The 14,503-nt window shown below is 36.2% G+C and overlaps 2 protein-coding genes across 2 annotated transcripts; both read left to right on the top strand.

The window, feature by feature from the left end:
* The first annotated feature begins 280 nt into the window (after positions 1 to 280).
* Positions 281 to 2,498, top strand: LOC121962433 (putative C-type lectin domain family 20 member A). The gene is made up of 4 exons (XM_042512688.1): positions 281 to 496; positions 1,270 to 1,641; positions 2,204 to 2,440; positions 2,482 to 2,498. Exons 1-4 carry the CDS (start codon positions 460 to 462, stop codon positions 2,496 to 2,498), a joined length of 663 nt encoding a protein of 220 aa, XP_042368622.1. The 5' UTR covers positions 281 to 459.
* Positions 2,499 to 4,710: 2,212 nt separating this feature from the next.
* On the top strand, positions 4,711 to 9,969 carry vbp1 (von Hippel-Lindau binding protein 1). The gene is made up of 6 exons (XM_042512798.1): positions 4,711 to 4,836; positions 5,826 to 5,950; positions 6,212 to 6,278; positions 6,929 to 7,027; positions 7,809 to 7,947; positions 9,079 to 9,969. Exons 1-6 carry the CDS (start codon positions 4,753 to 4,755, stop codon positions 9,153 to 9,155), a joined length of 591 nt encoding a protein of 196 aa, XP_042368732.1. The 5' UTR covers positions 4,711 to 4,752; the 3' UTR covers positions 9,156 to 9,969.
* The last annotated feature ends 4,534 nt before the right edge of the window (positions 9,970 to 14,503 follow it).

The raw sequence follows: 14,503 nt of genomic DNA, 5'->3' as shown, positions 1-14,503 counted from the left end.
ACTTTTTTTTTACAGCAGTACCAGCTGTATACACTTGTGTATAATAAATACTATGTTAGTAAACAGGTGCCTATTTATGCATTCAGCAGTTGCAGAGCAATAGTAGCATTCATTTGGAGTTGTAAGTCTGGCCACTAGATAGATGTAAGTCCAGTATTCACTCTACTTTTCACCCTCTTCCAAAGACAGAAAGCAGGCGGGCCTCCTGTTTTGAATAAATAAGCTGTGCTGCTTTAAAAGGCAGAATCAAGGAACAAGAAACAAGAGAAGACAACTCTCAGTTTCTCTTGTTGGACATTGTTTGTTTTAGACAACACAGGTAAATTTTATTATCTTCACTATTAGTAGCAATATGATGATATTTATAATTTAAATTACCCACTTTTCTTAAATTTGTGCTTAAGATGATAAGTCTTAAATTGTATTTAATAATTTTTTTTCTTTTAGGAATTTCAGACAATGGAGAGGGGAATGTTTGGCATTTTGGTACTTTCAGGTGAGGGATTGTGTATATGTTGATACTTTTACTCCATGTATTTTTACAAATACTGTACTTTTTACTGTGCTATATTTATTGTATAGTTCTAGGGTTTTTTTCAGATTTTAAATTTGAAAACATATGATGAACTTATTAAATAAACTGTTGACGTCATGTAAGATTTTTTTAAATATAATTAGTGTTTTTTTCTAAAAAAAAAAAGAAAAAAGAAAAGCCAACCACTTGCTAACAGCAAGATAAGAATAGACAAAATCAGTCCAAACTGCTGAAAGCCTGAGAGCCGCTCGAAATAACCAGGGATTAAAGATTTTCAGCAATGAGTTGTTAGGAGAGATATTTCCCTTTTTTTAAAAAAAAAAACTTTTCAGATGTTTTCATAAAAAATAACTCTTTGTTATTGTTCATTTGGTTATGGAATACAGAAAAGCAAAAATTTGAGAAAAGTCCAAAACCCTTCAGTTTTATCTGGTGACCCTTAGGAGAGAGCTCAACCCTCATATTGGAGCATTACGAATTAAAACTAGCTTTACCCGGACCTGCGCCAACATTACAATGCTGTTTAACTAATGATGCATCATTAACATCCAAATGAGAAATCTGGTGATAATATTTAGGTCAGAAAGGCAATTTTTCTTTCAATACTTTAAGTACAATTAGCGAATAATACCTTCTCACTTTTACTTAAGTCAGATTTTCAATGCAGAACCTTTAAATTGTTGTATTGGGTATTATTAAGTTAAAAAAATGTAATCTTTCACTCCTGTCCACAGGTCTCTTCCATTGTGTGTTCTCTTATCTTCATAGTCGGTACAACTTTATCAACACGCCAAAAACTTGGTCGGAGGCTCGTAAATACTGTAGAGAGAAATACATTGATTTGGCCACAATCACTGAAGAACGGGACCTGGTGGAACTAGCTGCTCTGACTGAGCCCGGTGTCCAGTTGGTCTTCATCGGTTTGCACAGGGCTTGGGGTTGGTCGTACCCAGGCGCTGAAGTCTACAGTCAGCGAGAGCTGACCTACTTGAACTGGGCAAGTGGTGAACCCAAACAAAACTTTCATTATTGTGCAGGCATGGGAAAGGATGGAACATGGGTTTCTGCAAACTGCAGCACCAGGATGAATTTCTTCTGCTACGAAGGTAAGAATATGGTTAAGAGTTTGCATTTGTGATACTCTGCAGTTTACCCACAGTTATAAATGTGTAATAAAAGTGATTTTTTTGCCAAAGAAATGCATCTCATTGGCAGCAGGTTGAATTATAAATTGGTGCACAGTCGCAGGGTTGAAGGACGACTCAGACGCCAGAATATATGTTTGCATTGTTTATGTTTCTTCAAACTACGGATATGTAACATTTTATCCAACAGATATGTTGAAACTGCCTGTTCTTTACCTTTTAACAACACCGTGGTGAACATGTGGTCATGAATAGGCACAAAAAAGTTATTAGCTTGGAAAAAATCTTGTTTTGGCTTAACCCTTAGAAACCTATTGCTCTCGGGCGCCTTTGACAAGTATTTAAACCTCTGAAACCTGTGCAAATTGGTTTAATTTCTTTCAGAGTATGAGGGCGCCTGTAGGGTGGGCGGAAGGAAAGGTGGATGAGTCCCATTAACAATGGACTTTAATGCAAGAATCGAGCTCACTTCCTGTCTGAATGTGACGTTGATCCTGGGTTTCAAATGCTCTATTGATTAACTGAATATTTATTGAACAACTCTTGTCTTTTGCAGAGTCCGAAACTCGCGTCACTGAAAGGTTTATTTTGAAGAGAGAATTCCTGAGCTGGGCCGATGCTCAGCAAAGCTGCAGAAAACATCACACAGACCTGGCCAAAGTGCGGGACATGATTGATAATAATATTCTGCATATGATGATTGGAGGAGGCCCGGTCTGGTTCGGGCTGACGGATGTATTCTGGGTGTGGTCTGATGGGAGTGAACGTTCAATCATACCCTGGAAACCCTATGAGCCCCAGTCAAATGGATTCTATGATTGTGCTGAACTTGAGTTCAACAGCAAAACTCTTGCAATAGTAGACGAGAATTGTGCTGTAGCACGGCCTTTTTTTTGCTATGGCGGTAAACAGCTTTTCCTTCCATCCCACTGTATGATACGCTATCAAAATTGCATTTTTAGGATGACTAATTATGAGAACTATACAACACAAAACATGTTTTGTGTAAGAAATTACACGCTCTGATGTATATATAGATAATAAATGTGAACCTGCACCAGGTTCATTATTTTTCATGCCATATTCCCTGTTATCTTCTTTCCAGACCTCATTAAGAAACACATGGTGAGGGTGGCGCTGACTGCCACCGCCTCGGACATGACACACACTGCTGTGATGGAGTCCACCTTGAAATGGGTGACTGGCACTTTTCACACCTTTGAGGAATTCCTGACAGCTTTTATGACGCCGTGAAATTGTACCAAAAATTTGCAACGTAACCTTTTATATCTCTTTTCTGTTGCGTAGGTGGAGAAAGAGTTGAGCGATGGACTTGCAAGACAAGATGTAAAACTGAGCTGGATCAAACCTCCTGAGAAAGGAAAAAACACAACACAAGAGAAAACATTCAAAACGGGGTGCACCCCATAATTTACATATTTAAATCTTACATAGTTAAATCTTGTTTTTTTTTAACAAGATTTAACTATGTAAGATTTAATAGTTAAATCTTGTTAAGTTAAGTTAAGTTAAAAAAAAACATAATTTACATATTTAAATCTTACATAGTTAAATCTTGGTTTTTTTAACATGATGCCAGAATTCTGTCAAAAGTTCTGTTACTTTAAATTCATTTGTGGACGTTATTACTAAAGCAAGTCTATAAACAGAGTTTCCTATATCAATTTTGGGTGACACTGGAATTACTAAATGATTAAATGTACCAAGTAGATGAAAAAAGTCAAAATAAATGTAATGACAGTTTGCTGTGATGAATTTAATAACATTTTGTAGAAAATGGCCAAACAGATTTATTTATTTATTTATTTATTTATTTATGTCTAAGCAGTGACAACATCTGCAGTCAAATTTGAAACTTAGCATGATGATGTTTTTTTTTCTCTAAATCATCCATGACTGTGGATTAATTCAAGTAAATTGGTGTTGTGATTAGTAGGTTAATTTATCTTATCTCATTTTGGGTATGAGGGTGTATGCATATAAGTTTAGTTAATACGAGTAGATTTAAATCGATAAGGAAGTGGTTAATTAAAATGTAATGACTCACTCATTTTCGATTGTGTAAACCAAGTCATTGTGTGTTTGACCATTCCTTTTGCATCATACTGTTACTGTCGCGTTACTTTTTGTTTGTCTGCTTGTTTGCATAATCATTTCTCTAATTTTTTTTTTACTTGTTTAAAATAAATGAATAAAATTTATCAGTCACCTTATATGTAAAACCCCTCAAATTGCATTAGTAATTGAAGGTCCACACATTAGAAAATCATTACTTTTCTTTCAGTTTCAAATAGCTGTGGCACAATATCTTTTTTGTCAATGTCTTAATATTTATGCCAAAAACATTTTGTTATTATTTTGAACATCAATAGGAAAGTTCAGGTTTTAAAGAACATTCAAATGTGACAATCAAGTGTGTTAAAATCCATTTGTGGGATATGAATTTGTAAAATGTAATATAGTTTCTCTCTGTCAAAAAAAATCTACCCAACAAAAACCCTTATTTTAACCCTGTCATGTTGTAATTTTAACAGAATACATTTTGTGTTCTTTAAATTCTATTTTTTAAATATTGTTTCTATATTTTTACGTTATTCTATTTAAAGTTACTATTGTTATACTTAATTGTTTTGCACCAAAACACTGAGTCAAATTCCTTGTCTGTGTAAATGTGCTTGCAAATAAAACCCGATTTTGATTCTGAATTGTATTATTTTTTGTATTTTGTACAGTTTGCTTGTGTTTAAACCATAGTAATCTGCACATTTTTACAAAGAAATATCATTTCAGCATATTCTTACTTTTAAATTAACAGTGTTTTGTTTAGAGCTTTATAGAATATTACTATAAATTTAACACTGTTTCATTGTTTCTCTTTTTACAGTGTTATGATGATTTCACAGCACCTCGCTGTAAATCTTACGGACATTTTTTACAGTGTGGCCCTCTCAGCTGTAGCTGCAGTTGCAGCCTGCGGCCGCTGGAGGCAGCCGAGGCTCCGCGCTGCTCCTCAGACTTGTACGTCAGGAAGAAGGAGAGGAGCCTCTCTCCATGATGGCTGCGACCATTGACAACAGCAATGCCGTGCAGGCGACAAAGAGAAAGCACCTCGGCATCCCCGAAGCTGTCTTCGTGGTACGTGAAGTCTGACATTTCTCCCTTCTGACGCGTGTTTACAGTGGCGTTACACCGGTGGAAACGCACTTTTATCGGTGTAGCCGGTGTGTGGGCGCGTCATGCTGCTACGAGCTAGTTAGCTCAGTTAGCATGAGAGCTAACGGTGCTGTGTGTGCAGGCTGGGCGGCTCCTCACCTCCATCTATGGACATCACACTGTCCGTGTGCTCCCCAGTTTAAGCTGTAAAGTGTTTTAGTTAGCTATACGTTAGTCTGTTAAACTGCTTTTATTAATGAATGTCTTGCTAAAGTAGCGTTAGCTGCCTCCTCCTTCATTCATTGTTGGGTTCAACCACCTTAAAGCCACATTTGAGTAAAAAAATATATATATATTATTTGAATATAAGTCGTAAAGTACCTGTCATTTACTGCTCTAAAGAATCAAAAGTTATTTTTTGATATTAAATGTAATTTAATACAGATCATTCAGATCCTTTTTAAGGGTCACTATTAACTCTGGGTCGACTGATAATGGTTTTATAAGACCGATACCGATTGTTAGTAGTTATTGACACCGATACCAAAAATTTGGAATCAATATGCGTTTACAATAAAAATAAAAATCTCTCTGTCTGTGTTTAGAATTTTAAATATAACAAACTCCAAAACTTTGGTTAAATGCCTGTAACAAATTAAAAGTTCATCCCGTGCTGACACTTTCCTTGCACTTTTTGATTATTTGATTTTATTAGCGATCATTAAAATAAAGTATCAATACAGGCTATAGGCAAAATGCCAAATATCAGCCCCAATAATCATCCAGGCTGATACATGTGCTGTAAGTAAAGATCCTCACTGACAATATTTGTTGGTGTTTATTTAAAGGAAAAAAATAAACAATAATGAGCCAATATATTGTTATTGAATCTTGTTCTTAAAATACAGATATGGGTCAGTATTTAATGTCTCAGCTTGAACGAGTGCTCTCTCGTCTGCTGCATTTCACAGGAGGATGTCGACTCTTTTATGAAGCAGCCAGGAAACGAGACGGCGGACGCAGCGCTGAGGAAGCTGGACGAACAGTACCAGAAATATAAATACATGGAGCTCAACCTGTCTCAGAAGAAACTCAGGTAACACCAATAAGAAAACCTGTGGGATAATGGGGAAGATTGTCATTTCTACAGAAAATAATTTCAATACATATATATAGTAAAAAAGATAATTGAGGATTGAGTATCGGTTGATTCTTTATTCCTAACGCAGTACGCTTAATGTGTGTATTTAAAACTCTGTGGTTAAGATTTTAACATCGTTGACTTTTATTGGAACGTTTATTATCATTTCTAGTTAATAATCGATGTATTTGTTTGTGATATTGTCTTGATTTGCAGGTTGAAAAGCCAGATCCCACAAATCACACAGACGCTAGAAATCCTTCGACACATGCAGAAGAAAAAGGTGCGTGTCGTCTTTGTAAAGAAAAGTTTAAATGTCAAACAATTTTTAAACTCTTTTTAAAACTCACATTCAACTTATGGCTTTCTTTTGACTGATGGTATTTTAAATCTTTCATTGTTTTTTTAAATTTACTTTTAGTTTTTGCTTTAAAACACTTTGTAACTTTGTTTAAAATGAGCTGTATAAATGAAGTTGTCAATACTACTCCAAATAATAATAATAATAATTCATAATTTTATGTATGGACTGAATCTTTTTTTTTAATACTTAAGAACCAGGGAGTCTGATGTCTGAGTGCTTCTTGAACCAAAATTTCATGATTTCAACGTTATGCCAAAATGTACTTTCAACAAAACCTATTACTTTAACACAAAAAAATGTGTTCTATATTCTAAAATTGCAAATATTCTCCTTTTTTCACCAAATTCTATTGTCTTCTTGTACCCACATTAATGATTACATTTGATAAAATGATAAGTACATTATACAAAAATAACTAAATCTTCAATGGTATTGTGTAAATCATTAATGAAAGCAAAACAAAACTGTGTTAGAAAATATAAAATACCTCAAGATCGAAATTAATTATTAAAAAAACGTTACAATGGACGTCCTTTTGACCAGTTTGCTGTGATGTTTTCTGTCCCCAGGAAACCACAGCGCCCATGGAAACACACTTCCTATTGGCTGACAATGTTTACTGCAAGGCTTCAGTGCCGCCCACCGACAAAGTCTGCCTATGGTTAGGGGTAAGTTGAGCTCAGACAAAACAAAAGACGAGCATTTGGCAGAAATTCTAATTTCAGCGTCACTTGAAAAAGATGAAAGATAAACCTAAGAATAAGAGAAGAAAAACAACTTTTCATTGTTTTAATAATCATTTATATCAAACCAGGAGCTATCAAGGCTATCCAGTCGTCAGAAACAAACGTTTGTGTTCCACATTTTTACAAACGAAGGATTCGTTATATTTGTACGTTATTTCGTAGAGTTTCAAACTTAATGTTTCTCAATAACGCTGTGATGAATGTGGTTAGGTTTAGGTACAAAAAGCTCTTGGTTATGGGATGATTTGGATTAAAACACCAACGCTTAGTGGCTCAAGCGCAGCCGGAAAATGCGGCATTGTGTCAGTCGAAACGCTGTGATGTGCAATTAAGGCACCAATGGCTGTGACACAAACACCGGTGGAAACGCCAAAAAACGGTAGGTTAATATCATCCAGGTTTAGTGGCTCAAACGCAGCTGGAAAACGCTGCAGAGGGTTTACCAAAACACAGTCCATGTTGTTGGTTTTAGACTGTTTTGCTCTCCTGATGACAAAAGTCGGCTTATACGTCGCGCCACTTTACAAAGGTTATTATGATGCATATGAGAGCGCAAATGAAACGTTTTTGTGGTTTGCAGAAATCTACAATGTGAACATTTTCTTTTGGTCACTGGGCTGATGTTTGGGGTAAATTGTTCATAACTTAAATCCTCTTTACATCCTCTATTCCCGCCCACCCCCGACATTTTCCCCCCAAAAAGGCTAACGTCATGTTAGAGTACGACATCGATGAAGCCCAGGCTCTCCTAGAGAAGAACCTATCCACGGCATCTCGTAACCTAGAGACACTCGAGGATGATCTGGATTTCCTGCGAGACCAGTTCACCACCACCGAAGTCAGTATCCTTCCACCACGTAGTCCACTCAAACCGGGCGTACTGTGACGAAAGTCTTGTAGAGCTACTGGTGTTTTTCTAACGTATACTCATGTTTTATTTGTTGTTTTTCATAGTGACGGGAGAAAAATAAGCTCATTTTTGAGGAGCTGACCAAACCCTTAGTGTTTATTTTTTCTAAGTTTGAATTAAATCTTAAACAGTTAGTCAGAGGTCTAACTAGTTTTTTATTCTGTTCAAAAATTACATTCTAACATTCAAACAATACAAAGTGGTTAATTTATGATGGCCCAATCAGTGCAACAGACAAAAGAAAACATTAATAATACATACATATTTCAGAAAAATGAACACCAACTTGTTTTAATGACTGAAATCAGGCATATTTACAGCCAGTGAATTTAAAAAATCTGCTCATTTATGTAAACTACTCGATAATTTAATCAAAGGATTCTCATCTGAGACAGAGTTGTCTTTAATTTCGTGAAAGCAGCATCTTATTGTGCCAAATTCCGTTTTGTTATTGTTTGGTACAGAATAGATTCAGTGCAGCATTTTATCAATATTACTGCATCACTGTCAGATCTCCCCAACATTTATGCCTTCAAGCATCAACTGAAGTCAAGAGTCACGGCACAAAGACGGCTCTTGTGTTTGCTTTTGCATGATCTCTTTCGGGAATAGTAGTTTTTTTAGGTCCTTGTTGAAATTTTTAGAAGAAAAATGTACATAATAGCATCAAGGCAAACAAAACAAAAAGCACTCAAACTATACCTACCCTTTTTATTTAGAATATTTGCACGTGTAATCCATTTACTTTTAAGTTTTATAAAAAAGAATAAAACAAAAAAAGAAGGACTTAAAATGAGAAAAGTTAACAAATACTTGAAAAAGTTCATTTTTAGGACAAACAGGATAAGGGATTTGGGACAACTGCTTGTGATTCTGGACCAAAAAATAAAGAAGTTAGAAAAACGAAACTAAGAAAATCGTCTGTCAGTAAAACAAGTTTTTCAATAATTATGAACTACCAAAGCCACGGGAAGTCCTTAAGTATAGAGATATTAAAATTGTTTTAATCAAAGTTTATCCTGATGTCGCTCTGCTGCTGCTCCTTAACTCGCCGCTCCCTCAGACATGGCACGAGTCTACAACTGGGACGTGAAGAGAAGGAGCAGAGAAAACCTCCTCAAATCAGCAGACAAGTCTTAATATCCACAGGACAGCGTCCACGTCCTCCTCCTGCTAACCATCTTCTCCTTTAGTCAACAGTAAACAAACCCTGCCCCCCCCTCCACCGAGTCATGTGTATGTTCACCACAGAGCTCGAAACATCAGAGCGCATGTTTGAAATATTTCTCAAAGCGTTCTTGATTTAAGATTTTTAAATCAAGCGCGCCTCATCGTTTTAATTTTGAACGTGCCCTCTGTTGGGTCGAGCTCAAACATCCACCACTACTGTTTTTCTGTTGATTTGTTACTTTTTAAAGTATTTTTTCAAGTAAAAAACTAACAAAAACAAAGGCAACGAGACAATTTTGTATTCTTTTTAATGATTTCAGTATGTTCCTGTTATCTTTGGCAGACTAATGAGTGAGGGTTCTCTCGCAACGTCTTTTCTTTCCCTGCATTTTTTTCCTCTTTCTTACTGACCTGCACTTGTTTTTGTTTTTTCTTCAACACGCAACAACATTCACAAGATGTGGGACTTTTTTTGAGTTGTTAATTCTTGAGTCCGGTTGCCATTATACTCCGTAGAATCTGGCTCGTAGGATGACAAAGTTCACAACGCAAGAAGAAGAATACATAATAAAAACTAGTTCTGCCTTGTGGCTTCAGTTTTCACTTGAGAGGGATTAACTGTTCTCCTGCTCCACATCTGCTGCTTCTCCTCCATCCCTCGACCTTCCACCTCCTCCTCTCCTTTAAGCCGCTGTTCTGTCTGTATTTATTTGTCTCTCACTGTATCCATTAAACAATGAATGAAGTAAAAGAAGAACATTTGGGCAAAGAGATAAGACCTTGACCTGGTGTCTTGTTTATTTCTCTGATGAGAGTTCGTAACACTCAGGTGACAAACAGTGTTGTCAAGAACCTGCAGTTACAGTTGCGTTTTTTTGGGGGGGTTTTTTGATGTCTGAAATAAGGTTAACACAAGCTTAAGGGACGTTAAAGTTTTGTTCTATTATGTTAAAAACTATGCAACACCTGCCAACGTAATAACAGCCTGCAAACGTAATAAACCACAAACGTACTACAAATCTGCAGATTTTAATGTAATAATCCCACAGACAAAATGGATATTACATTTGCAAAGATTTGTTACGTTCGTGAAAATCTCCCTTCCCACAAAAGTATTATGAAAAACTTGTTTATTTACTAATACACCGTGGGTTTGAGTAAGCTCTAGAAAATATCGCAGTTTCGGGTAAAGGGGGTGAAAACGTGTCAAAGCAGAGCTCTGAGTAAGTTAAAAATAAGTTAGGGAAACATTACGCGCAATAATAACTTAATTAAGAAATCCATCTTCTACCTCCTCCTCTGCTTTTTCTGTCTCTAAACAAATAGTGTTTAAAAAAAGAGTCTTTTTATTTAATTTTCTAATGCCTGTGTGGATTCTAAAATGGACAATTAACTAAAATGATGAGTTTCTTGAATTTTATGTTGTCTTTTTTTATCGATTTCTTTTAAATTTGGCCCATTTATTAACATATTTATTTGTAGCAACTTTTAATTTCCTGCTTTTATTACTCGGTTAGATACAAGGCAATCAATGCATGCACTTCAGAGCCTTTTTGTCCACTGAGTGAACTGGAGATTGTCTTCAGTTCATCCCTGTTCCTCCTCCTGGAGCTTACTTTTCCCTCTCCCACTAAAACCTGACCATTTTCCTTTCTTTCATCTTGTCCTCTTACAGTTTCAAACTTAAGAAGCCTTAATAAGCAGCCAGCTGAGGAAAAATCTTAAGGCATTTTGACTGAATGTATTTGTGCAGAAAGCTGCTTCTCTGACTGTAATTTTAAGCAGATTAACTGACTGGTTGTAATTTCTCAGTTTTGTGTCAGTGCTTCCACCCAGTGGTAATACGGTGAACTGCAGCACATCATACAAAGACAAAGATATCATCAATAAAATGTATTAAAAGTATTAAAGTTAAAAAAAAAAAAAAAAAGTACTCATTCTGCAGTAAAATGATATATATCACTTTTTTCCCGCCTGATACTTTTATCAGGGGTTGGCTCCCTTTATAATAAATATTCAATATTATAATTGAGCATCAATGGAAAAAAAAATAGCTTTTCTCTTTGAAATATTGGTAAGTAGAAGTTTAAAGTTACCTAGATTGTTACCTTGACAAAAAAAAAAGAATAAAAGTAGGTTTTCTTTCTTAATTTGCATTTGGCTATAATAATCCAACATGTTTCCTCCCAAACACTCCACAGATACCAAAAAGCAATCATATGTTAAAGAAACAGCAGCGAGAATATGTTTATTTTTCAGTCACATTTTATTTTTTAGTACATTTCAGTTTGTTGAGAGATAAGTAGAGCAGAGGAAAAGAGACCGTCCAATCAGGATTAAGGACAGTGATATACAGTATTGTCTGTACAGCTCAGAGGGTTGAAAATAAGTGAAACATCGTTTTTGTCGTACCACGGCTCCTGTGAGAAGAAGGGTTACACTGAGGGTGGGACATAGCTGCTGTAACCCAACAAATACATGCTTTTCATGGTAAAGCGGACAAACTGATGACATGTTGCCTGTCAAAGTAGCAAAGTAGAGAAGACAGCTACAGGTCAGTAAGTCAGCTGGTTTTTCCTGTGTCCCCCATGTGTCTGTGTGCAAAGTAAACGTAGAAAACCACTTAGAAAGAGAGGGGTAGCATTTGATATTTGTTTGAAATATTCAATTGTAATTTCTCAAAATGAGCAACTTTCTATATTATCAGTTTACCTGAATAAAATTGGACCTCCAGATTATTTTGGCAAGCAGACAAACTTCTTGGCCGCAGCCAGAAATTTCCTTGAACAACATGATTCATGGCAAACGTTTCAAAATAATAATGAAGTTTAAAGGAAGAGGAAAGCATTTTGGGAAACACACTCATTCACTTTCTTGGCAAGAGTTAGATGAGAAATTGACACCGCTCTTATATTTGTTGGGTAAATATTTAGTTATATTTATTAGTTCCTTAAAACCAGTTTATCATAAAGACTAGAAATTGGGAATTAGCTTGCCTGTCTGTGTCATAAGGCTGCCAAACAGCACCACCGAAGCTCACTTATTTTTGCATTGTCCGTACAAGAAAAAATGTGATTTTCTGGGTGAAAATAATCCACAGTGTTGCCAGATTAACTCAGTGTCTTTCTGCCTAAATGTCACATAATCTGCCTACAAGCACCTCTAAAGACTCCAGAAATTAACTGTTGTTAAATAGGGTGATGATAATGTTTATTTTTAGGCCAACATGGAAGTTGGCCTTGTCCTGGTTCCCTCATCAAAAAACCAATGGGATTTTTCCAATGGATTTTGGACTATTGAAAAAAGTAATATCTGTTATACGTACACATTTGTTCTGTAGGATAATGTGCACAAATGGACAACACTTTGGGGATTTTTGAAGCTTAAATGCTATCATCAGAAGTAGAAAGGTTACGTTAAGAAATAAACTAGACCAAGGTCACATGACTTCAGTGTCCCCACGAGGCTCTCAGACTGTGTTTGGCATGATGACGTTCTCTAGTTTAATTTACCAAGTTTATCTTTTTTTAAGGGATTTAAAGGCTTCAAAATGTATTTCATGCTGTAGAACAAAATCTGAAAATATCTCAGAATTGTGTTAACCACAGATCTCATTTCAGGCGTCTAGCCAAATACCCATTTAGAAAACCCAGTGACCTCGAGAGGAGGGAAGCAGGAGCACTAAAATACTCATTTCCAGGTTTTAAGACTCATTCCTGTAAGTACTCTATAGTGCATCACATATTACCCCCTATTAAACCACAGCATGTCAGTTTTACATCTTGGATTTGTAAGATAATCTCTCAAAATGTGTTTTTCAAAATATGTCAAACTATTATTACGTACATAAAAGTGTAAGAAAATGACAGCAAAATGACAACAGAGCACATATCCTCAGCTTGAGTTTTAGGCTGCAGTTTTGTTGATGGCAACGTCTTTACTGACAGTTGAAGTGAGTCCAGCACTCTTTAAGTATTCTGTGTGTGAAATCAGCCTTAAAACGCCGCCAAGGACTCTGGCAGAGATCACTGTGCAGTGCCAGTAAATCACCCTGTACCTTTCTCTGGAAAAAAGCCAAAAAGCAGATTGCTTTGCTGTCAAACATAAAACTGCTTTCTATCATACGAATGCGTCCCTTGAACCTTGATCCCGTTATATTAGTCCTGAGGTGAATTTTGTCACAATTTTCACATCTTTTGTTTGTGCCAAACTAAGACTCAGATCAAATAAGCGGGAGGGAGAAACTTGACACAGTGGGCTGCCAAAGCCAAAAAAATGCTGCCTTCAAGTTTAGTAAAATCATGTGACTCGCTGGAAGGAAACCAATTTGCTTTACTCACAGACTGCAGTGTCAGTGAGGCCGAAAACATTAACAGTCACTTGTAGACCATTAGCAACTGACTGGGCTGCTGGGAAAGTAGAGACCTCTCGAGTATGAATGTCTTTAATTGCTGGCTGTTTAATTCACACTGATCCAGTTGTGTTTTTCCTGGAATCAGCCGATGGTTGTTCCAGGATTAGGCCTAATGGCTATTTTACTCTTAAAATGAATGTGTGTCTATAATGGGAACACAAACATTATGGTAAGCAAAATAATTACTGACAAGAAACAAAAAATTCATCGAATTTCTGTTCGGTGAAAAAGGCATGAGATTTTAGAGACTTGGGATTTTATTGCAACTACTTAAAATAATTGTTCAACATTTTGGGGGAAATACACTTATTTCGTGGTATCAGTCTTCTCATCAGACTCTTAGCAAAGGAAACCAGTAAGCAGATTTCCCCAAATGATTAAGACAATATTTCAGAGATGAAGCAAGATATAACAAGCTGAAAGACATCCAACTGGGTGCTGTACTGCAGGGCAGATACTACGGCATGACGTTCACTTGGTGACATTTTAAAGTGTTTCTGTTGAAAGCAGCAAGCAGAGAAAGTAAAGACTAATTACCGATTTCACTAAAGACTAATGTAATATGAAGCTGAGGGAGTACACTACATTTCCTATGACATCTGGATGTAAAAAAAATCTCACCTCTTCCCCTACTGATACATTCATGTAAAAATAAGATAAGACATGCAGAAGTCTTTGGAGACGTAACAAGAAGGCATACAGTGTGAGAAAATGAAGCAGTGTTTCACAGTTTCCTCACTGTAGTTATGAACTGTGGGGGAAAGGCATTGGATGAATCGATGTTATTAACATGTTCTAATCCCAACTTGTCAAATACTGCCACTTTGCGAGTGTCCTACACGTCTAAATATGACGTGCTAGGTACCCTCTTGCATCAGTTTTGGGCGTTAAGAGCAAGTGTGTT

Source organism: Plectropomus leopardus, chromosome 23 (assembly GCF_008729295.1).
Source record: "Plectropomus leopardus isolate mb chromosome 23, YSFRI_Pleo_2.0, whole genome shotgun sequence".
Classification (NCBI taxonomy): domain Eukaryota; kingdom Metazoa; phylum Chordata; class Actinopteri; order Perciformes; family Serranidae; genus Plectropomus; species Plectropomus leopardus.
This window is presented reverse-complemented; position numbering and strand designations above follow the sequence as displayed.